We start from the raw sequence: 23,876 nt of genomic DNA, 5'->3' as shown, positions 1-23,876 counted from the left end.
AGTCAATTTCAAGATCCATATACGAGGCTAAGCGGACCCGAGAAGTTGGAGCAACGCTTAATTGATCCCGTAATGTATAATTCTATTAAGTTTGCATATATATAAGTAGAAGATAATTCCGAACCACCCGCCCTGTGGCTGTCGGAAGAGCTGAACTAAGCCAACGACAGTAAGTCGCCTGTTCTATTTGTTTGTGGAGCATTCTCTATTGTGTATTGTATGCCATCTCGGCCCCGGTATTCATCTCTATGGTCGTGGCTTGACTGATTGAAAGGCGATTGGCGTCACAGATCAACCTGGAAGTGAGTCCGCAGTCTCTCACCGTAAGTGTAGAAGATCCACGGAACAGGAGTAAATGCAAGGCAGATAAAGCCAAGCACGCTGTTACCCCATCCTAGTCCGAGAGTTGAGTACAAAGGCTCGGCTGTAAGGTCAAGGAAAGCTCCGAATGGCGAACGGACTAACATGTTGGCCGCCAAAGCGGAAGCGGCTGCCTCGGCTCCAAAGGAGTCAACTAGGTAGATCTGACCAGGGATGACGACAAAGAGGGATCCGAATCCCACAATGAATGTGCCGATGATAGGGACGATCCAGTGAACGCCTTTCTCTGCTGTCCAGCCATAGATGAAAAGACCAAGGGGAGTAATCGGGCCAAGCCATTTCATAAGGATGAGGCGATCCTCTGGCCTGGGGGCGACATGCTCGTTGCCTTTCTTGCGACCAAGGAGCTTGTCGCTGAGGACAGAGAACATGAGCAGACCTAGACTCATGCCGATTCCAAGACCAAGATATGCCAATCCAGCGACACCTGGGTTGAAGCCATACACGTCCTGGAAGACAGAGGGGAAGGTGGTGAAGAGGAGGAATATGAGGCCGAAGAGAATGCCGGTATAGAGAGATACCAGTAGAACGATTGGGGAGATAATAAGCAGCTTTAGTGGTCGGACAATAGCGCGCGCCAGCATTTGACCCGGAGTCTCGTCTCTACTCAACTTGGCTACCAGTTTCTCGTTACCAGTTTCTTTGCGCATTCGAAGAGCTTTCTTTTGCAGGATGACGGCGTAGTTTGTTTCCTTCATGAGGGCAAATGCGACAACAGCGATGATGCCAGACTGGAGGAGCTGTTAGTAATGGAATTCTTCACGGAGAGAGCTATGACCCACCAAAATGAGAAGGATGCGAAATGTCCATCGCCATCCAACGTTCTCGGAGACGAATCCTCCAATGATGGGACCAATCACCTGACAACAAGTTAGACATTACAATACCATACCGCGAGTGAAGAAACTTACAGGCCCAAGAAGCGGCCCAACAGTAAAAAGAGCCATAGCCTTTCCTCGCTGCTCCTGAACGAACAGATCTGCAACAGTGCCTCCACCGATACTCATTGGACCCGAGGCAGCGCAACCTGCAATGATTCGAAACACAAGAAACATGGCGACATCTGTACTGAAAGCACAGCCGAAGGTGAAGGCGATGTACACCAAGTTGCAAAAGTAATAGATGATGAGTCGTCCGTATAATTCTGAGAGAGGTGCAAGCAGAAGAGGACCTAGTGCGAAGCCCAGAACGTAGAGACTGACTGTCATGGCAGTGACTGTAGAGTTGGTGATGTTGAACTCATCGGATAGCTCTGCTGCTCCTGGAGCAAACATTGTCGCAGCCAGATTTCTGTTCGATACTTAGTGGCATGTTCAACATGGTTTGAGATGAGGAGATGCTTACGCGGCGAGAGTAAACAGACTCACGATAGCAAGGTGTAAATTCTTCTGTGCCTTGGACCAATTGAGTGGATGTTCAGGATCATTGGGTCCATCCCAATCAACGACATTTGGATTGGGCTGAGGCTCATCAACCATTGTTCCAGTAGTCGACAACGGTTTCTCTTGAGCCTCAGCCCCATTATCTTCCCGTGTGCCAGCCTCCAACTGATCATCCTGAAAGCCTGATTGCGACATCTGAGGCGTCGTCGACATGGGAGTTGTGGCAATGGGGAGTATTTCCTCTTTGGACCAACCTGTTGATTATAAAATGTGATATTTCTTACTGGGATGATAACGCTACGTGCATGCTGCATGCGACGTGAAACTTGTGGATCTGCAAAACAAAAAAACATTCTCATGAATATTTGAGGTGCTTTGTTATATGGACGCACGACCTGATGTGTGTGGGGTACACAGTAAGCTGAGTGATGTTTTGCCTGCAGGGCTGGAGCATCGGGCCGGACATGGGGAGTGGGCCAAGGAGGATCGGAGCGGAGGATCGGAGCGGATGATGAACAGATCCGGGGACTAACAGGGATTGTGCGTCAGATGCAGGACAAATACCATAACTTGGCTTGAGTTATTCCCTCTCGGTCAGTTAGAATCTCACTCTGTCAGCACATTATTTGTTAACGCAAAAATTTAATTTGTTCCGACACTCCACGGCCACCATTTTTTCCTCCGTTAATTTACATTTTCTCACCCAAGCTTTACTAATTCCCATCGAAACAACTTCCGAATCCATGGCGGACCAGACTACAGAGTGGGGGCCTGGGAAAACACCGCAGGGCAGAGCTCGTCTCCCCTCGAGCAGACCACGCGAAAAGCCGCAGCTGTCATGCAACTTATGTAGAAGGAGAAAGTACGTATGCAATGCGCTTTGCCGTCTCTCTTTTCCGTTCCTCTCCGCTTTGACCCTCCCCCACGTGCTGACGTCTTCTGCCCTGTTTTTGTAAGACTACGATGTGACCGTCAAAGACCCTGCAGCAGCTGTGTGCAACGAGAGCTCGGGCTGTCGTGCACGTACGCTTCTGACAGAGTCCCAGGCGGCGATGCGGCGCACCAGCCTCGTGTAACCACACAGGATCGCATCCGCCACCTCGAGAGTCTTGTTTTCGATCTGATGCAGCAGTCGTCAGTCAGCCAGGGCCAGCACGGAGGAGGAACGCCTTGCTCCCCCGTAGGAAGTACCCGTTCCGCCGTGGACGCGGCTGTCGCTGCTACACCCGCTGATGATTACGGGAGCATGCAGTCACGAGGGGCGAATTACGTGGGGAGTTCGCACTGGGCTGCTGTTCTCGACGGGATTGCCGAGCTCAAAGACCATTTCGATAGTGAGGAGGAGGCGGCGCATCCTGACGTACAAGGTGTCGAGTCGCCTGCCGCGGAGATTACTGGCCCCCAGCTGTTCTACGGCTGCCCCAAGCCCGCTAGCAAGGACGAAATACTGGCGTCCATCTTAACCCTAAGCCGCCCGGTAGTAGACCGATTGGTCTCACGCTATTTTAACTCGTTCGAGATGTCGCCCGGTTAGTCTTGTCATACACCTTTATTGTGCAACCACTCATGCTGACACCCCGCGCCCAGCCGTACTCCACAGCGTGGAATTTCTCAAGGAGGTACGGAAGCACAACCCTGACACCATATTCAGATTGACTAACCAATTGAAACCTTAGTACGAAGACTTCTGGGACGACCCAGCTGCAGTGCCGCCTCTCTGGTTGGGCCTTTTGTTCACAATCATGTGCTTGGCAACCCAATTCGAAAAGTTCCGCCTGGACCCTGGCGTGCAGTCCCCCGCGGCTCTGTCCATGGAGAGAGATCTCCAGAAGATGGCGGATACATATAGGCTACGGATTGGCCAGTGCCTCGTTCTTGGCGACTACACCAAAGGCGGACCATACGTGCTGGAGACGCTTATGCTTTACATGGCCGCTGAGGTGTTTTCAAGCACAGATGCGAGGATCGACATATGGATCCTAATGGGGAACACGGTTCAGATTGCCTTACATATGGTAAGCTCAGGGTCTCTTTTGAGCTTATTCCTTAACTAACGTGCCCCTAGGGCTATCATCGAGATCCGAAGCATTTCAAGGGCATGTCATTCTTTGCCACGGAAATGCGGAGAAGGGTCTGGGCGACTCTGGTCGAGATGGATCTTGGCCTTTCTGCTCAGATGGGGCTACCAAGAATGATCAAGCAGTGGCAAACTGATACACGGGAGCCGTCAAATCTTCAAGATAATGACTTTGACAAGACAACCATTGAAATGCCCCCGTCGAGGCCAGACACAGAATTAACCCCCATTCTCTACCGTCTTGTCAAAGCAAGATTGACGACAACGGTCGGATATATCTGGGACTTTGCGGCTGATGTCCGACCGTACACATACACTGAGGTAGAGAGAATGGATAGCAAACTAGATGAGGCACGCAAGTCGATCCCAGACTGTCTCAAGTGGCATTCCTTCGCCCGCTGCATCACAGACTCTCCGCAGAACATCATGCAAAAGGTTGTTCTGGAAACCTTGTTCTACCGCGCAAAGATCGTTCTCCACCGAAAGTTCATGTTTGGTCCGCCAGCAAACTCTGCTGACTCCAAACGTATCGTCTTGGAGTCAGCACTCAAGCTTCTAGACTACCAGCACATGCTGCAAGAAGAAACACAACCTTTTTGTCAGCTTTACCAAGAAAGATGGAGAGTTTCTTCATTAGTTAACCACGATTTTCTCCTCGCTACATCCGTGTTACTGTTTTATCTGCAGAGCACGAAACGCGAGGGCATGCAGGCTACTGAGTCAGCGGCGATGGATGAAACCATCCTGGTGTCCCTCAGAAGATCTTACGACATCTGGTTACAGTCAAGCAATTCATCCAAAGAAGCGAGGAAAGTTGTGAAAGCATTGGCTGTAGTCCTCCAAGTCAATAATACCTCAGATGCAGATTCAGGGTTCGACTCGAGCATCTCGTTCGGCGTTCCTTCGGGATATGCCTCTTCCAGCATCAACGATTATCAACCAGGCAAGTCATTCACCAAAAACGTAGTGTTCGTGCTGACATGTGGGGCAATAGAGATTCCATCAGGTCTCGGCTCACAGTTCCCAATGCTTCATGGCACGATGATGCCGAATTGGGCCACGTTTGCGGATGATTTACTGGCTGCGCCGATTGCTACCCCGAGTAATCAGTGGCAAGCAATGGATGGTAAGTCAACCTTGAGGGTCCCACATACTTGAAGGGTTTAATGATTAGATCCGTAGAGACGGTGGATGCAATGGGGTCTCTGACATGGCCGTGGAACTTGCAATGACATGCATTGGGTGAGAGAGTGGATAACATGACATTGGCAAGGAGTAGTTGGCTTGGAAATAGGCATTTCCGTGGCTTTACCGTGATACTCCGCAGGTTGATGAGATGCTTGCATCCCTTGTGAGACCAATCAGTGCGACCCAAGAGTTAGAGTGGCAGCTTAGAGGCGCGTGGTTCGTCGTATACGAAAATTAATGGCGACTTGGACCCCTGTAACCTGACTCTTCTGGCTGAACTCGTTAATGCGGGCCGTCCCGACACGGCCGATGACGAAAAAGGTCACGACCTGTCAGCGGAAAAGCATCCTGCCACACCACGCATCACTCACCGAGAGCGGAAGTGATGAACGAAGGATTAACGTTATAGAGTAAGAGGGAACAGCTTCATGATGTGACGAGCTATTTGCCAAAGTGTCACGAACAATGGAAGAGACCCGCCTGCAGGTGATGAAATGCAGAGCACAGCCTGGATGGACAGGGGTCTATCAGAATGGATCATCTTACCTACGGCACAGTTTCTTGTAAGCGAACAGGAGATTCCGGAGCTGAAGTGATTTATTTGCCCGAGTTGAGCTTCTGGGGCAATGTTTCGAGAACAGAGTCATGCCGGCTTTCGCAGACGGTAACTAAACCATAATTTCCATTAGCGGCGGCAGATCGAGGTACCCCGTAAGAACTAAGCCACCGAATGCCAACAGGGGTACGAATACACGTCGTGTGGCCAGGGACGTCACCGATCGCGACTCACTCCACGCATGTGTCGACACCGTCAAGAAGACCCTCCCTCCTATCGCAGGCGTCGTCAACGGCGCCATGGTGCTTCGAGACGCGCTCTTCGATAAGATGTCCTACGAAGACTTCATGAAAGTTCTTAAACCCAAGGTCCTAGGCTCTCAGCTCCTCGACGAGATGTTCTACGACACACCCCTCGACTTCTTCATCTTCTTCTCCTCCACCACTGCCGTTATGGGCAACAGCGGTCAGAGTAATTACATCGCTGGCAACATGTTCATGAACGCCCTAGCAGCACAGCGCAAGAAGCGCGGTGTAGCCGCTTCTTCCATTGACATCAGCTCCATCATCGGTCTAGGCTACGTGGAGAGAGCTGAGGATCTGAGTGAGGATACTTTTATCAAGATGGGCTACAGACCCATGTCGGAACAGGATCTGCAGAAGCTGTTTGCCGAGGCTATTGTTCTTGGAAGACCTGAGTGCGATGAGGTTTGTGAGCTCGTGACGGGTGTCACACCTATCTATGAGGATGCCCAGGCTGGTGATCAGTACTTGAAGGACGTCAAGTTTGGACATTTCCTTATGGAGCATTTGGATACGCAGGCTTATGCTGGAAAGACATCTACTGTGCCTGTGAGGGTACAGTTGTCTGATGTCAAGACCAGAGCTGACGCCGTGGCTATCATCAAAGGTATGTTTTCTTCACCAACTCTATTGAACATTGCTAACGGTATAAGATTCTTTCATTGTTCGGCTGCGACGTGTGTTGGCTGTTGGGCCAGATGAGATCATCAACGAAAAGGTCACCCTTGTCGAACAAGGTGTTGACTCTTTGATGGCCGTCGAAATCCGCTCTTGGTTCATCAAAGAACTTGACGTCGACATTCCCGTTCTCAAGATCCTCGGCGGAATGTCCGTTCCCGACCTCATCGAAGAATCCCTAAATCTCATCTCCGACTCCATCCTCGACGTATCATCCCTCGAAGCAGGCAGCGCCCCAGCCACTCAACCCCCCAAGCCCACCCTCCAAACAGCCCGCGTCACACCACCTGAGAGCTCTCACAGCACAAGTGACAATAGCAGGCAGCAGACTGGCTCAGACTCCTCCCGCTCACCAATCGACACGCCCCTCACATCGATGGAGGGCCAAGAACGTACTAAAGCGGAAGACAGTACGGACAACTCCACTCCCTTAAAGACCTTTCCTAACGAGCTGTCCAGCATCATGTCCTACGGTCAAGCAGGCTTCTGGTTTCTAAACGATTACCTCGTCGACAAGAGGGCGTTCAACATGGCTGTCATGTTGAAGCTCACGGGCCAGATCCGCGTGCAGGCTCTAGAGAAGGCTGTGAACCTCATTGCGGAACGGCATGAGATTTTGAGGACGAGGTTCTTTTGGGGTAATGATGGTGATGAGAGGACGCCTTTGCAGGGTATCAACCCGGCGGATCTGAATTTGGTCACGAAGAGGGTGGTTGATGAGGGAGAAGCAGAGATGGAGTTGAAGAAGCTTCATGATGAGGAGTGGGATTTGAGTGGTGGTGAAGGAGTCAAGATCACTTTACTGTCGTTATCCGATAATGTTCATTTTCTTTTGTTGGGTATGCATCACATTTACATCGACGGATACAGCTTCAGTGTCTTCTTTAAGGACCTTGAAGTTGCTTACACAAAACACGCGCTCCCTCCTCTTCCAGTTGAGTCACAGTATCGATCGTTTGCACTTCAGCAACGACAGATGTATGCGAACGGCGATCTCACCAAATCCATCGAGTACTATCGACGAAGTTTTCCCAAAGAGTTTACGCCTATTCAGCTTTTCCCTTTCGCTCTCACGCCTGCGAGGAAGTTCGCCAACGACTATTCTCAACATGAGGTCAAGATGAGTATTGATACAGAACTGGCTACCAAGGTTCGACAACTCGCCCGCGTCAATCGCTCAACTTCATTTCATGTCTACCTCGCGGCCTTGGAGCTTCTTCTCTTCACCCTCCTCCCCAACGCAGAGGAAGTCTTCATCGGTATCGCCGACGCCAACCGCGGTGATAAGAAGTTCATGGGCAGTCTCGGCTTCTTCCTAAACCTCCTCCCTCTGCGCTTCCGCCGTAAGAGGCGCGGTACTCAACTCAGCTCCATCATCCAGACTGCCCGTGACACAGCATACGGAGCACTCCAGCACTCCCAGCTGCCCTTTGACGTTCTTCTTCGGGAACTTAACGTTCCAAGATCTGACAAGTACACGCCTATCTTCCAGGTCTTGATGGACTATAGACAGGTTGTACAGGAACGGTCGTCGTGGGGAGGCTGCAAGCTTCATGGAGAGAAGTGGCATAATGCTGGGACGGGGTATGACATTGCTTTGGAGGTTAACGAGAATATCACGACTGATACTCTTTTGGGGCTGAGACTTCAGGAGCAGCTTTACTCGGAAGAGCACACTGCGCTTCTACTTCGCTCGTACTTGAGTGTGTTGGAGTACATGGTCCAAGGGACTAACAAGGCTGCTGATGCTACGCCGGCGTGGTCGAAGGATGATATCCAGGTCGCTTTAGAGGCCGGAAAGGGTAAGTCACTTCTATCTCCAAGCTCTGCGATGCCCGACAGGTAATACTAACTATCATACTAGCACCCGAATTCCTACCAAAGTGGCAGCCAACCATCAGTCATCACATTGACCAGATCATCCAAACCAACACTACCAAAGTCGCTCTCAAGGACGGTAATGGTGCCGTACTCACGTATGAGCAAATGGGCAAGCGGATCAACTCCATCGCCCAAGCACTCATCGACGCTGGAACTACTCAAGGCACAGTAGTCGGAGTCTTCCAAGAACCCTCCTCCGACTGGATCTGCTCCCTTCTCGCCATCTTCAAAGCTGGAGCAGTCTACGTTCCTCTCGATCTACGCAACTCCATTCCTCGCTTGACTAGGATCGTCAAAGCGTCTCGACCATCGCTCATCATCACGGATCATACGACTGATGACAAGGTTGAGCTCATTGGTGCCAAATTCATCACCCAGCTTCGATTATCCAAGGTTGTGGATCAGGAGTTCAGAGAGCCGAACCGTGCAAAATCTGGATCCCTCGCTGTCATTCTCTTCACTAGCGGTTCTACAGGTGAACCCAAGGGTCTCATGATGACACATAACAATCTTCTCTCATACGCCGAAGTCTCAAGCAAGACTTTCTCCAAGTCCGTTGAAAGTCTTGTGGTCCTGCAGCAGAGTCCCTTCAGCTTTGACTTTTCACTTGATCAGACCGTGGCTGCGTTGGCGAACGGTGGATGTCTTTGCATCGTACCAGCAAGCAAGAGAGGCGATCCTGATGAGATCAGCAAGATCATGGTCAAAGAGAGTGTTACTTACACTACTGCTACACCTTCTGAGTATGATCTGTGGTTGCGATACAGTATTAGCACTCTGCGGCAATGCACTTCGTGGAAGTATGCTTTTTCTGGCGGCGAAGCGATGAGCCACAAACTTGCCCGCGAGTTTGGAGCGTTGAGCCTGAAGAACCTTCACGTCTTCAATGGCTATGGTCCCTCTGAGACAACAATCCTCTCTCATCGCATCGATCTCAAGTACACGGGCCCTGATCTTCCAGACCCCCTTCCAGCAGGTTACCCCATGCCTGGCTTCTCCGTATGCGTCGTCGATGAGAAGATGCGCCCTGTTCCTCTCGGCGTGCAGGGTGAGATTATCCTCGGTGGCCCATGCATCGTCTCTGGCTATCTCAACATGCCTGACTCCACCAAAGACAACTTCTTGCCGGATACCTTCTTCGGAACTAGTGGAAAGGTTTACCGCAGTGGAGATCGTGGTCGTTTATGCCAAGATGGTTTGCTGTTCTGTGATGGTCGTCTCGAGGGCAGCAACATGATCAAGCTTCGAGGGTTCCGAGTCGAGTTAGATGAAGTTGAAAAGACTATCATCAGTCACTCGGCTGGCGCACTCTCTCACGCAGTAGTTACGCTGCGAGGTACTGAGGAGGGTCGCTACCTCGCAGCCCATGTCGTTTTTGCTCCCGAGTTCGCAGAGAACAATCAAGAAGGCATCATGAAAGCTCTCCGTCAAACCCTTCCTCTCCCTCCCTACATGCGCCCTTCCGTCTTCCAGATCCTTTCCGACATCCCACGAACCGCTCATCTCAAGATCGACAGAAAGGCCATTCAAGAAATGCCCGTCCAGATTTCTGCCTCGCACGACTCCGGAACTCTGACTGTTGCGGAAAAGGCACTCAGTGAGCTTTGGCGTCGAGTCTTGCCTCTCGATCCTGGGTCTCTTACCCCAGAGTCTGACTTCTTCCTCATCGGAGGTAATTCTATTCTGCTCGTGAAGCTACAGGCGTTGCTGAGACAGACTTTCAAGACAGCACCGAAACTAGTTGCGCTTATGGGCGCTAGTACTCTTGGTGCAATGGCTGTTGTTCTTGAGAGCTGTGGATCTGTCGGTGCGATTGATTGGGACCGAGAGACCGCGCTTCCAGATGATCTTCAGGGTACTAGGATGCTGCACCCTGTGAACAAGATTACCGACATCACCGTCCTCCTTACTGGTTCCGCGGGTTACCTCGGTCGTCATCTCGTACCAGCCCTCGTCGAAGATCCTCGAGTTACACAAGTCCATTGCCTGGTACGCTCAGTGGACAACGAAAAGCTGAGTACCATTTCAAGCAGTAAAGTCAGAGTTATCGGAAGCGACCTTTCGAAGCCCAACCTTGGTCTTTCCGACTCAGCTTACTCTCGTCTTGCTGAGGAAACCGATGTGATTATTCACTCTGCAGCTAATCGGTCTTTCTGGGACAGATACGAAGTTCTCAGGGCGGATAACGTGGACTCGGTGAAAGAGTTGGTCAGATTCGCCGCTTCTTCTGGCCGCTCGATCCCATTGCACTTCTTGTCATCTGGAGCCGTGAAGATGTATGAAGGAGACGGTCTGACACCACCGACTGATGGTAGCGATGGTTACGTGGCTACAAAATGGGCTTCAGAGGTATTCCTTCGAAACGCTGCTGGTTCATTCGACCTTCCCGTCTACGCACACCGTCCAACCGTGAGTAGTACGGCGCAACCCAAAGAAGGCCAAGCCTCGATCGTCAACCAACTCTTCAGCATCGTCAAGTCCCTTGGCGTCCGACCATCTTTTGAGGGAGTCACCGGCTCGGTAGATGTACTTTCAACCGGTGTCATTGTCAAGGCTATCCAGGACTCTGTCTTGAGCTCGACTGCTGGAGGAGAAGGATATAACATTGTTCAACATGAAGCACATCAACGCGCTGTCGTGGAGGATTTCGCAGCTGCCGTGCGCGCTGACGATAGTTTAAACAGTCTTCCTACCATTTCTATCTTAGATTGGTTTGGCAAGGCGAAGAAGGCTGGTTTCTCTTATTTCCTTGCGTCTCAGAATTTGGTCATGGGTTCGGGTGAGGGTCACTTGGTTTCAAGGCGTTGATGTTGCTATTTCGACCATTTGTTTCATTTGTTAGTTCCGGTACACAATTAGATTGCAACAGTTCATTGTGGATCAATTCACAAGATGCCACGTTTCATAAAGTCTGAATATGTGGATTCCCTCTAATTCAAGGCATCAGGCCGCTACCTTGTAAAAAGAGACGTGTTCAAATATGCAATATGGAATAATAATTCTTGTCAGAATCGCACAGGCTACCCACTACTTCATAACCACTTTATGACGAGCTAACAGCATCGAACCCTAAGCTCGGTAATAGGTATCCTAGACTTCTACTTAAGTACCCAAGTCTCTCAATTACTTAGAATCGAGGTCTAGAGTTTTCTTTCTTCAGCACTCACTATGTGAGAAATATCTATCCCTTATTAAGCAAGAGATTCATTGAAACGCTCATGCATCAAATGCTCTACCAGTCTTGGGTGAATAGTCGGCTTGGTAGCCTTGTCGATCGTACGTCTTGCCAGTTTCGCGTGATCCTTCGTCACTGTACGCTTTGCCAGCTGCGGCTGGTCGGTCGGTCGATCCTTGTTTGTCGTTGAACGCTTTGCGAGATGTGGTTTCTTTGTATCCGTGGCCTTCTGTTGAGCAGCAAGTCTTATCAGTCGCAGCATATTAGTTGGGCTCCTACATCTAGTATGGTGTGTCTACTTACCCTTGAACGGCTCCGAAAAGGAGACAAGAAAGGATGACGGACTTGAAGATCAACATTGTTCCTCTTGGTGGGATTTTTAAAGGAGTCTAGTGACAGTGTTGCTGTTCTTAAGATGATTCATTTCCAGCAGTTATCATCTATATTTATAATATACAGGGTGGCATCTCCCAGCCCGTATCCTTAGTACTCTGCCTATACATAGTTCACCGGGTATTTAATAGAGTTTACAATTTACACCACGTAGTCGGGTAAGGTGGGATTTTAGCTTCGGCACTCATACACCATCAGCCGATAAATAAATGTCAATACCACCCGAAAATACCAAAGCGCCAGTTTAATTGCCTTCTAGCCGGGTTCTGACAAGTACTACACACTGAGTTCTCATGGTTGGAGATTGAGATCAGTACCGTGTGTTTCGTAAGGCTGCTTCTTTTCACGTTACAGTTTCCAGCTCTCAATAGCAGAGTTACTGTCTCAAGCCTACCTAACCTTTATTTTCTTATTATAGGCCTTGAGTCACTGGTTTATATAAGTCATAGTTGATGAAAGTGTCCTGTATACCAGACTCTACCATGGCGCTATGTCACGAACTCTAGCAAGTTTGCGAAAGGAGTAAGTGACGTCCAATTTCTCAGGGTCAGTGCGCACGTGAGCCGTCCCAACTGGCTGGGTATATGCATGCAGCTTTATGTAACAGTAGCAGCGGCTCGTACTCCATGATTTGCCGCTCCTAAAGTATAAATCTTTCTCGGCTCTATTATTTTGCCCTACGGCCGTTATCCCTAAGCTACTCCCTTTCTTGACACTCGCTTGCCTCGTGTTGATAATCTTACCTCATGTCGGCTCGTACTCCATAATTTGCCCCCTGAAAAGTGTAAATCCTTTCGGCTCTATTATTTTGCCCTGCGCGCGGATGGAGGGTAGCAAAGGAGAGAGCGGCAATCATGACCGGCGTTTGCAAAGAAAAGGATCTGTGCTTTATCGGGCCATTAAATGACTTGTCTCCAATCACACGATTATTATATGAGCTAATGTTGCTAATACGAGGTCAACGACTGGTGAAAAGAGATCGCCCTGCGCATGACGGCCTCAGCTTACATCGCCTCGTCTGTGCTCAGGCATGTTGAACTTGGGCCTTGCTAGTTGCTTTTCATGCCATCTTTCGACCCGTGGAGGAGTTTTGAGCCGATGAGGTTACTTTTAATGTTGGCCATCTGTGTCCCTCAGCCATGAGACAAGGGCTTATTAACAATGCGTGGGAGTCACAAGCGTATTTTCTCACACAGATAATGGATAACAATATCAGGGCATTAATTGCGGATGTAATTAGTTAGATGATAATTAAGCTCGAAAGTCTTGATGCCTCAGAACTGGCCGAGCTATCCGTAAATATTACCCCCAGGGAATGAAACTTCTCGGGTTCGAGTAATTCAGAATTGAGTTCCCCCTTTTGAAATACATGGGCAAAGCCAATTCGCCTATAATTCGTGATAGGCAAGGCACAAAGAATCGGCTCCAGAACAAGGCAGTTCAAATATGGAGACGGATTGCGCGAAGACTCAAACGCGAGAAGCGTAAGCTTTGTGCCTTTGCTGAAAATAATGCCCAAATGATCTCTTAGAAGAATTATATCGAGGTTTATCCCGTTCTCCAAAATGACAGTTGAATTCCGTTTTGACCTTGCGTGAGAGTAGGTAACATGAGTCAAAACTCCTTGCAAATGTAGTTGGCCCTGCGAAAACCCATCTTGTTCGAATTGAATATGCATGAAAGTCTTGGGGATCACCTCGGAAACTAAGTTAGTGAAAAGCACAGGACCATCAAGAGAGGCCCACGACCATGATGGTGCTCGATAATCTCGACTCCGCTTCATGACCGGGCTGTCTACCGAGAACCCCATCTGCTTTTCAAGACCAGCATTCCACATACCAAAGGCGTAGTCTGCATGAATAAAAGGTTTGAAATAGTTAGCGATACCCATGAAAGCAGGAAGTTTGTCCGTTATGAAAGTGAAGTGGCTATCCGAATAGCCCTGGACTACACGGTTCCATTGTCGGAACACGGTGCATGGTACACATTTTCCGCGCGACCAGGTCAACAAATTCGTTAAAGGTTCTGGAAGTAGGGCCTTGAAAGAACCAGCGAAAGGGATACCGGTTGGGAATGCTTCGCATTTCAATTCTTGGTGGCATTCCCAGAATACCTGTTCTTCTGCAAAGTAAATCACTCTTGGCGCAAGCATTCTCTCTTGAAATACCCATCCTCTCTTGAAGAAAGCTGTGTGTCGAAGCTGCCGCTCCGTATAGAGAGTGTCGATGATGTTAAATGTCTGGCTCCGGGTGTCGTGAAGAGGTTTCGCTCGGACACATCCTGGGCGGATGCTTTCGGCAATCCTGTTCCGAAACAATCCACCATCTGGACCATCAGATGCCGAAGCGGCAATGTTGCATAGTCCATTGGAGTACACTAAGCCCATACATGCAGACTCACGCTCCCAGTCTTCATGAGAATCTTGGATAATACACAATGCATCGATCCATAGGTATCTTACGCCGAGGGCACGAGCGACAACTATAGTATCTCTGAATGTTTTTGGGAGTGTTCGTATCGCCCAGCCTCGAAGCAAGTCATCAATATTAGAGGATAAAAGCCGAGGTTGCTTTTTTGCATCCCATCTGTAGCTCAGCGTGATGTACGTGCGGGTCTGACTGGCATTCTGTGGTCGCAAAACAATTTTGCAAATTTCATCTTTAGATCGACCTATGTCTAGCAAACGCGTAGGTTGCCAGGGCGAAACATCCCTCGTACAGCCGCTCGATTCGCGACCCATCTGGCATGACTTTATCCATTTGGAGATCAACCTAAGCGTGGAAGCGGATGAGGTAGAGGATGGCAGTGATGGCCGAGCATCATATCGAACCCAGTAGTTGTCTCCCATCAAAATCAGCCTTCTGTCAATGTGGACTGTGTGTACCTCATGCTTCAAAAAGAGACAACACTACTCACTATTTCTTGGCATTAGTTTGAATGGTACCCAATTTGAGTGCTCTTTCGAGCCGGGGCAACAAATCATGAAAAGGACTGCAGGTGAATCATGGTCTTGCTGGACCATGTAATGCATGCCGTCCCAATCTATTTCCGAACCCTCTTTCCAGGTAGGTTCAGACTCGACACTAGTCACCTTGCCAGAAACAAGCATGTCCCATACTCTGCAACAGACGTAACAGTTCTGTGAGGATGCTTTTCGAAACGACTCCAATGACTCGTGGTGCCGTCGCATAGGCCACAAAGAGCTATTGCGCCTTTCCTCCTCCCAGCTGGCCTGGTCGAAGTGTAGAGCACGTGTGCAAGTCGAGCAAAGGGTGCTATAGGTCATACTGAAAAAGGTCCACAGAAAACCTTGGTTATTGTCAATGATGTGCCTCAAAGGGATCAAAAGCTTGAGTCGAGAATTAACTCTAGAAAGGGCTCGCCATGCTTGAAGGAATATGACGAAGATATTTGATTGTCTGTCCATAATGCCTTACTGTCAGCCTGTCGCCCTGGCTGGGTGCATTGCTTCCCGAGGTTGCGGGGTAGGTTGAAACAAGGCTGCAATACCTCGCGTAGCAAGTACTACTAAAAATCGACAAATCACATAGCTAGACTTGCAAATAATCTGCTTTAAGTATCTATATCAAAGAGGCCAGTTAACTAGAATTCTTGGTCTTTCCTATTGGTTCTGTTCAGAAGTTCCATAAATTGTTCTATTACTTTACAGGGACAAGAGAGCCTTAGTAATGTAATATGCATGTTAGTTTACTCCGTACTGGCCTTGGAACTACATACCTACCAGCGCTTAACTAATGTCTATAATTGATGACTTACTAAACGCCACCCACTAAGTGTGACGTGTCCTATTTTGCTTGGGCTCCTCCTCTGCAATATCTAGAGGGATCACAAGCTTGCCTTGTGGATCTAGTCAGCATACGTTCTAAAGTTTTGAAACCTAAAACTTAGTGCCCTTGAGTGCTTTCCAGACTTTAGAACCTAGATCAGGATATATTCATGACATAACTACAGGGCGTCTTTGTACAGCAGACTCTGCAGATGCCTTTTAGAAGTGGATTGTAGTAAACAATAGCATCATGCCAATGATTGCGGTTGATATCATATGACTCCAAGAAATCAGTGGCATACAATACAGTTCGATTGTGACATGAGCACCAGCATCTTGACATATATCTCATATCACAAGCATTGTCAATATGACTCTTCAGAAAAGAAGAGGTCTACTCTAAGCATTCTATACGTCTAACGCTGATCTATCTCATTAAGTCTAAGCCATAAGTTCATGCTGTTTAACGCCTAAAGGCGAGTAGCATCCTCCTTAATCTTGGCCATCATTCGCTGGCCAATCTCACCATCAACCTTGCTAAACATAGCAACGACAGCCTCCCTCAAAGGAGCAGGTGTGCCAGCCAAGCTTCCAACAACATTACCCACAAACTTCTCCTTCTCAGCATCATCAAAGACTCTCCTCCACAGATCCCGAGGCTGAACAAAGTCCTCATCGTCAACGGGGATCTCATTCAGACCGAGAAGTGCGTTGGCAGCAATACGCTCGTGGTGTGTGATCTGAGTGATGGATTGAGTGGTGACGCCGGGGCTGAGAGTGCTTCGGACGTAGTTAGGGTCGCCGCCGTAGTTCTTGGTGGTGGTGATGCCGTCGCGGACGAAGGGGGCGTAGACGGGTGCGATAGGGCGGTTGGGGGGGAGTTGAGCGTAGTTGGAGCCGAGACGATATCGTTGAGCGTCGGGGTAGGCGAACATGCGAGCCTGAAGCATAGGATCGGGAGTCATGGCGATACCAGGGACCAGGTTTGATGGTGAGAAAGCAGCTTGCTCAATCTCAGCAAAGTAGTTGTCGGGCTACAATTTATCAGCACTCAGCTCATCCTTGTCATCCAATAATAAACTTACGTTCTTGTTCAAGGTCATCTTTCCAACCTCAATCAGAGGAAAGTCCTTATGAGACCAAATCTTTGTAATATCGAACAAAGCGCGACCAAAGGTCTCAGCCCTCTCAGGCTCCATGACCTGAACATATAACTTCCAGACAGGATACTCGCCACGGGCAATAGCATCCCAGAGATCCTCAGTATGGTAATCAGCATTAGCACCAGCCTTCTTCTCAGCTTCTTCAGCAGATGCAAAGCTGGTGTGGCCAGTCTCGGGACGGAAGTGGAATTTGCAGTATCTGGGCCGGCCAGAGCTGTCAATGAGCTTGAAGGTGTGAACGCCGAAGCCGGTGACGCGGCGGATGGAGTCGGGAAGACCGCGGCTACCAAAGAGATGCATTAGGGTATGGACACTCTCGGGTTGGTTGACGTGAAAGTCCCAGAACTAAGAATATTAGATCATGTAGTCATATCACCAGACTCAGGTAACTCACCATGGTAGCATCAGGTCGGTTGGTGGCAGGATGTCGCTTGTGGCTTCGGTTCAATGAAGCGAATCGCATGGGATCGCGGACAAAGAAGACAGGCTACTGAAATCAGCACAATGACTAACATCAACCACAGAATTGAGACTTACAACATGGTTCCCGACAATGTCGTAGTTTCCTTCCTCAGTAAAGAACTTGACAGAGAAACCTCGGACATCGCGAACAGTATCGGCGCTGCCCTTCTCACCACCAGTAGTACTCAGACGGAAGAGAACTTGAGTCTTCTTGCCAGCGGTGTCGAGGAACTTGGCGCAAGTCAATTGAGCGATTTCAGGGTTTGTGACCTCGAATTCACCCCAGGCACCAGCAGCTTTGGCGTGAACGACTCTGCGATGTTTGTTAAATGAGTATATTTGGTAGTGACATGTTCAACGTACCGTTCAGGGATGCGCTCTCGACTGAAATGGGCCAGAGTCTCAAGGAGAAGGGTATCACCAAGAGTTGTGAGACCGCCGCCGCCAAAGACGGGGAGGGTAGTGCTCACTGAGGGGTCCCGAACAGGCTGACCTACACTAGTTAGCTGAGCCAGGAGATATCTGGGTCTCAGACATACCCTCGGCCAAAGTATACACAGGGTTAGACATTTTGAAAAGCTGCAATTGAACGTAATGAAGAAGAACAATAGTTTCAATGACGAGAAAGAAATGAGGAAATTCCCCAGCTTAAGACAAATTTTCCACTCTTATCACGGCATCTTCAACCCCGAGCCCGCCCCGACAGATAAGAAAATGGATCTCATCTCTGCGGGCCTTTCTTCCAAGATGTTGATAAGATAGAGGTTATCGCGAACAAGTCCCGTGTAAGCCCAATCACAGCACATACTTTTCTAAGCCGCAATCTTTGCCAGTGGATCGGCGAACCCGGTAGTACTACTGCTTAAGGCTAGTGCACTCCCTGCCGAAGAGCCGCTAAAACTGGATCCCGAGCGAAATGGTCACCGGAGCTGACTCGGCATCTTTGTCAGAGTGTTCGTAACACGGCTTTTGCACGGCTTTTGCGAGACTTTTCAATTCATGGCGCTTTGGGGCTTGACTCGGCGTCTTTGTGAGGCTCTTTGTATGACGGGATTTGTGCGGGATTTGCGAATTCTGCGGTTTTGTGGCGCTTTGGGGGTCTTGGGGGTTTGGCTGTGCCTGTTAAGTGCCGTCACTCGTTGAACACCGAGAGATCCGTACAGAAGCAAACATCAGCGTTGCAGCAGAATTGTCGGCATCTCAATGCCGCAAGACGTGTACGTGGGGAATGTCCATCTTGAAGATGGAGAAGTTGGTCAGTGACGACATTGCAGGATGAGATATATAAATATCACGGCTCACGATAGGTCTTGGTGTTTTGCAATCCAACAATCACTCAGACTTCACTTACCAACATCTCAAATACTCCAAACTCCTCCCTCTACTTCACTGACTAGACTCACCTCATTCAACTCCTTCACTCTTACGACACCTTCAACTCATCAAGTTCAGCTCAGCAAAATGGCCTTCGTTGCAAACGGAAATGAAAACGACTTCATCATCGTCGGCGGCGGCACTGCAGGAAACACTGTAGCAGGCCGTCTCGCCGAAAACCCCAACACCCGCATCCTCATCATCGAAGCCGGCATCCCCAACCCGCACCAAATCCCCGAAATCACCACCCCCTCCGAGGCCTTCAACCTCCGCGGCAGCAAGCACGACTGGGCCTACAAGTCCACCATGATCAAGCGCGACGACTACGAGCGCATCGAGAAGCCCAACACGCGCGGAAAAGTCCTCGGCGGTTCGTCCTGCGCCAACTACTTCACCTGGATCCCCGGGTCCAAGCCTACCTTTGACGACTGGGAGGCTTTTGGCGGGGAGGATTGGAATTGGGATGGTTGCGTGGAGTATCTTCGCAAGTGTGCGACTTATCATGATGAGGAGAGGCTTTATCCCGCTGAGCTGGGCAAGATTGGTACGGGGGGACCTATTCAGATTGCGCATGCGGATCTTGTTCCTGAGATGCAGCCGTGGCGCGATGCTTTGACTGAAGCGTGGGTTTCAAAGGGTGAAGTTCTCACGGAGAATATTTACGATGGTGAAATGAGGGGTCTCACGCATTGTGTTGATACCATCCATGGAGGTCAGCGACAGGGAAGTTTCTTGTATCTCAAGAACAAGCCCAATGTCAATATCCTCTATGGTGTCCAGTCCAAGGAGCTGATCATTGATCCCCGCACCAACACTTGTCTTGGAGTCACTGTCATCAACCCTGATACCAAGGGTGAGCTCAGCGTCTTTGCCAGCAAGGAAGTCATTTTGTCCCAGGGTGTTTTCGAAACCCCCAAGCTTCTCATGCTTTCCGGCGTCGGTCCCGCTCAGGAACTCAAGAAGAATGACATCAACGTCAAGCTTGACTCTCCCCACGTTGGCCAGCATCTTCTCGATCACCCTATCGTACCCTTCGTTCTCCAAGTCAAGGATGGCTTCGGTCTGGAGGACTACATCCTTCGCGATGGAGCCGCCAACAGCGCTGCAGTCGCTCAGTACAAGCGCGACAAGACCGGCCCAGTCAGCTCTGGTCTCCTCGAACTCGTCGGCTTTCCTCGCATCGACGAGCGTCTCGAGCAGCACCAATCCTACCGTGAAGCCAAGGCTGCGAACGGTGGTCTCGACCCCTTCGGTCCCAAGGGCCAACCTCACTTTGAACTCGATTTCGTTGGCATGTTCAGCACTGCTTTTCAATGGCACTACCCCGTTCCTGAGAAGGGCAACTACATGACCGTTATCGTCGATCTTCTGCGTCCACTTTCTGAAGGTCAAGTTACTCTTAACAGCAACGACCCTCTTGTCCAACCCAACATCAACCTCAACTTCTTTGGTAATGATCTTGATATCCTTGCTATGCGCGAGGGTGTTCGCTGGACCTATGATGTTCTCACCACTGGCAAAGGTTTCAAGGACATTGTTCTCGGCGAGTACCCTTGGAGAATGCCCCTTGAGTCTGATGAGGAGATGAAGAGGGCTGTCCTTGATCGCAGCCAGACTGGTTTCCGTAAGTCCACTCTGTCATCATATTAAGAATTTTGACTAACATTACTCACAGACCCTTGCGGCACTGCACGTCTCTCCAAGAACATCCAACAAGGTGTTGTTGACTCTCGCCTTCGTGTTCATGGAATCAAGAACCTCCGCATTGCTGATGCCTCTGTCATCCCTGTTATTCCTGACTGCCGCATCCAGAACTCTGTCTACATGATCGGAGAGAAGGTAAGATCCCCTCGACCCCGTTCATATGGCTTCACTGACATGTTCCCTAGGGTGCCGATATAATCAAGGCTGATCATCCTGAGATCTTTGGCCAGGAAGCCACCAGGGCCAACCCATTCACTAGCCGCCTGTAGAGAGGGATAGAAACAGTATTAGAGGGGCTGGATTAGGATTGGCTCGCGTTTAGACTTAGCATATGGACTTGTGCGATTTTGCAATAGATCTTTTCATTTCAGCCTTTTGCTCTCCATCTTAACATTGATGTAAAAATGCAGACAGTGCTGTCAGCTTCATAAACGGAGACTGTTGAGCTGTAAACAGTACATCCCTCTCTGATTGGTCAGATTGAACCCACTGCGCGTTTTTCCGTAGCTTGATAAGGTCAACCCGACCGCGACCTTAGATTGAAGAAAACAAGGCTCTTTCAATCAAAGCTGAAATGCTCGTTGTGACCAATTTACGCTTTGTATAACAGAGATAAACACATCCACCAATCACATCTGCTCGGCGTATGACTCACTCTACAATTGCATCATCTCATTTGTCCGCCAGCCATCATTCAATGATGCCTCTGAATCATTTAATAGGCCTGGCAGCTCATGATTATATCGCACGATTTCACTTGAAGCTCTCTTGAATATTTCAAATCTACAAAAACTGTGAACAGAAATGGCATCGACAGCACAGATCAAAGTACTACTACTTACCAAAACCTGCGGTTACCGTCATGACTGCATTCCCTCCATGATCTCGGCCTTCAACTCACTACCATTCTCCGTAAACGCAACTGAAGATTCAACAGAACTACTCTCTCTTTCAGACTACGACGTCGTTGCTCTCGGACACAACACCGGCGATTACCTGACTGAAGAGGAAATCACCTCTTTGTTAAACTTCGTCGAGAATGGCGGTGGCGTTGTAGGCATCCATGCTGCTACATCCGGCCTCGATACAAATGCCAGGTATACCAAGATTTTGGGCGAAGTGTTTAATGGCCACCCACCACCGCAATGGATGACTCTCTCAGTGGAAACCCCAGATCACTACATCAACGGGCATGAGTCTCTTCCTGGTCCGAATGCAGCACCTGAAGAAGCTCATAACTGTCCTGTTAAGATAGAATCTCTTCTAGCGAGGCAGTTTCCATGGTTCGACGAGGTGTATACCTTCAGATCGCACCCACGCGTTGAAGGCCGCACGATCTTACTTTCAGTGCAAGAGGGCAACGAGGAGGGTGCTGAATCTGCTGGCTTTCCTCTGTCATGGACTCAGACGGTCGGAAGGGGAAGAGTGTATTACACTGCTTTGGGTCATTTTGATGAAGCATATCAAGATACTTGGTTCATGGAAGGCTTGCGCCGAGCTGTGGTATGGACTGCGAAGAAGGATTGAGGGCATGCTTTATGAGAAAACACGTTTGTGTACAGACCCTTTGGGTGACAAGGCGAATCGAGACGAACTTGACACTGTATCAGTCTTCATTTGATAATGTTGTCCATTCGGAATAAAGCTGTTTTTCAGGCAATTACCGTGCGCTGTACCTATTCCTGTAGAGTCGACATGCGGGTTGATCATCGCGGGTGGATGATGATCCATGGACCTTATTTCTGGACGAAACGGCTTAGAAGTTCGACCCTAACTGTCGTCAGAACTAAGTTTCGAGCCAGCGTGATCTTTACCACATTGGGATAATCATTCACTCCTACCTACATAAGGTGAGTTGTTTTCGGCCATGTTCGATTCTGCGTCGCCTAGATGTCCTCTCAGTTCCTCGCTAAGACATATACCTCCAGTCGGAAGCTCCGTTCCCTGAGATTCATTGATCTTCACAGCTCCTGGATCAGAATAAACTCTGTCGCCTTTCGCGGGGTCGCATTGCGGAGTTTCTCCAACGTCGGCTTACCACTTTTAAACCTCTTTCCAAGCTAGCCAAGAAAGATAAGCAACGGGACCAACAACGGGAACTGTAGGATTGTGGATCATGCGGGACGGAACAAGTCTTGGCCCGAGGGATAAATGCTTAATACCCAGTTTATATCTGGGCTTGGCTATTGTTGGAGGAGTCTTTCGTGATGACTTTCCTGGCGGTTTGGTTTGACTGAGTCAATGGTCTCAAGACGCGGTCCAATCATGGAGTTGGACTCTGCACGCGTGAACAAGGAGAGTTACTTGACAGGGTAATGAGACACGTTGATCTTGGGACACGACAGGATCAACAGCATAGGTGTCTTTAAAGGATAATAAACGCGCATAAGTCAGTTTATTGAACAAGGTTTCTGATGTTTAATTGTTAAGCTTATCTTGAGATGTGCAGTGATTGCTGAGTTGTCGGGACTGCAATGTGACGAGAACAAGACCCTGTTGTTGGAACCAGCTAGCCTTGATTAGGGAGCGCGGCTGAGCGCGTCGCGCGTAGAGCATAACGCGTCTTACCCCAATAACCACGATAACTACTACCCTATGCTAACTTTGAGCTCACCACTTCCTCCACGTTTTCTCCATCACTCGCTTGCGAACACGGGGAAATTCTCAGCTCACAATACTCCATAGTACCGGATGGCCTCCGCTCTTGACTCCAGCCAACAGTGACAATCATCCCGCACGCATAACCACGCCAAGCAATGCCTATACAGCAATGGTAATATGTCCTTGCAGACCACTTTTCATCACAAAAAACACAGGGGAGAAGTGAAGATCAGAAAGGCCAAGATACCCACGGAAGACCCAATTTGTACAACCGATGAGGGTCCTGTAGATAACTCGTGATGACAATCGCTCTGGGCATTACTGGGATGAGGCATGAGATCAGCGTGCTTATTGTTGAGTTAATCTCACTTTATTTTGTGCTTTGAGCGGTATTTGCGCTGCTGTGATTCGATGCTGGAATGTTTTGTAACATGCACAGTTTCACATTCAGCTGCAGACAGTCACACTCAACACTGTGGTACAGATTCAACGATCGCCACGGCACTTTAGAATTCTAAAAAAGAAAACAGCAAAACTTAAAAATCTTCTAGAATTTTTCTTTTCTTCGAGATGGGCAGTGGCGATAGCCTCACAAGGCGATACAGTCTTGAACAACAATGTCAATAAGCCGCGCCCTACCCGATACCATTTTGCCACGAGTGACGGAATAGCCGCCCGACGATGATTTATGACGTTGCTGTGAGAACTGAACTAAATCTTATCCAGAGCCTTAGCCCACTAAAACCCCACACACCTCGGCACTATTCTCCAA

The 23,876-nt window shown here is 49.3% G+C and overlaps 5 protein-coding genes across 5 annotated transcripts; 3 read left to right on the top strand and 2 right to left on the bottom strand.

Moving 5' to 3' along the window:
- Nucleotides 1-284: 284 nt before the first annotated feature.
- On the bottom strand, nt 285-1,976 carry J7337_003371 (uncharacterized protein; the record flags this gene model as incomplete). The annotated part of the gene is made up of 4 exons (XM_044821087.1): nt 285-1,112; nt 1,164-1,241; nt 1,293-1,671; nt 1,726-1,976. 4 exons carry the CDS (start codon nt 1,974-1,976, stop codon nt 285-287), a joined length of 1,536 nt encoding a protein of 511 aa, XP_044685387.1.
- A 530-nt stretch (nt 1,977-2,506) lies between these two features.
- Nucleotides 2,507-11,253, top strand: PKSNRPS1 (Trichosetin synthetase PKS-NRPS1; the record flags this gene model as incomplete). The annotated part of the gene is made up of 9 exons (XM_044821086.1): nt 2,507-2,612; nt 2,810-3,292; nt 3,351-3,382; nt 3,440-3,778; nt 3,829-4,966; nt 5,025-5,082; nt 5,769-6,493; nt 6,540-8,366; nt 8,429-11,253. The coding sequence occupies 9 exons, from the start codon at nt 2,507-2,509 to the stop codon at nt 11,251-11,253; spliced, it is 7,533 nt and encodes a 2,510-aa protein (XP_044685386.1).
- Nucleotides 11,254-16,270: 5,017 nt separating this feature from the next.
- On the bottom strand, nt 16,271-17,995 carry J7337_003369 (uncharacterized protein; the record flags this gene model as incomplete). The annotated part of the gene is made up of 6 exons (XM_044821085.1): nt 16,271-16,834; nt 16,886-17,308; nt 17,358-17,450; nt 17,501-17,738; nt 17,789-17,918; nt 17,965-17,995. 6 exons carry the CDS (start codon nt 17,993-17,995, stop codon nt 16,271-16,273), a joined length of 1,479 nt encoding a protein of 492 aa, XP_044685385.1.
- An 891-nt stretch (nt 17,996-18,886) lies between these two features.
- On the top strand, nt 18,887-20,772 carry J7337_003368 (uncharacterized protein; the record flags this gene model as incomplete). Its single annotated transcript, XM_044821084.1, has 3 exons — nt 18,887-20,423; nt 20,475-20,638; nt 20,689-20,772. 3 exons carry the CDS (start codon nt 18,887-18,889, stop codon nt 20,770-20,772), a joined length of 1,785 nt encoding a protein of 594 aa, XP_044685384.1.
- A 535-nt stretch (nt 20,773-21,307) lies between these two features.
- Nucleotides 21,308-22,030, top strand: J7337_003367 (uncharacterized protein; the record flags this gene model as incomplete). Its single annotated transcript, XM_044821083.1, has 1 exon — nt 21,308-22,030. One exon carries the CDS (start codon nt 21,308-21,310, stop codon nt 22,028-22,030), a length of 723 nt encoding a protein of 240 aa, XP_044685383.1.
- Between the last annotated feature and the right edge of the window lie 1,846 nt (nt 22,031-23,876).

This window comes from Fusarium musae, chromosome 2 (assembly GCF_019915245.1).
Source record: "Fusarium musae strain F31 chromosome 2, whole genome shotgun sequence".
In the NCBI taxonomy this organism is placed as follows: Eukaryota; Fungi; Ascomycota; class Sordariomycetes; order Hypocreales; family Nectriaceae; genus Fusarium; species Fusarium musae.
This window is presented reverse-complemented; position numbering and strand designations above follow the sequence as displayed.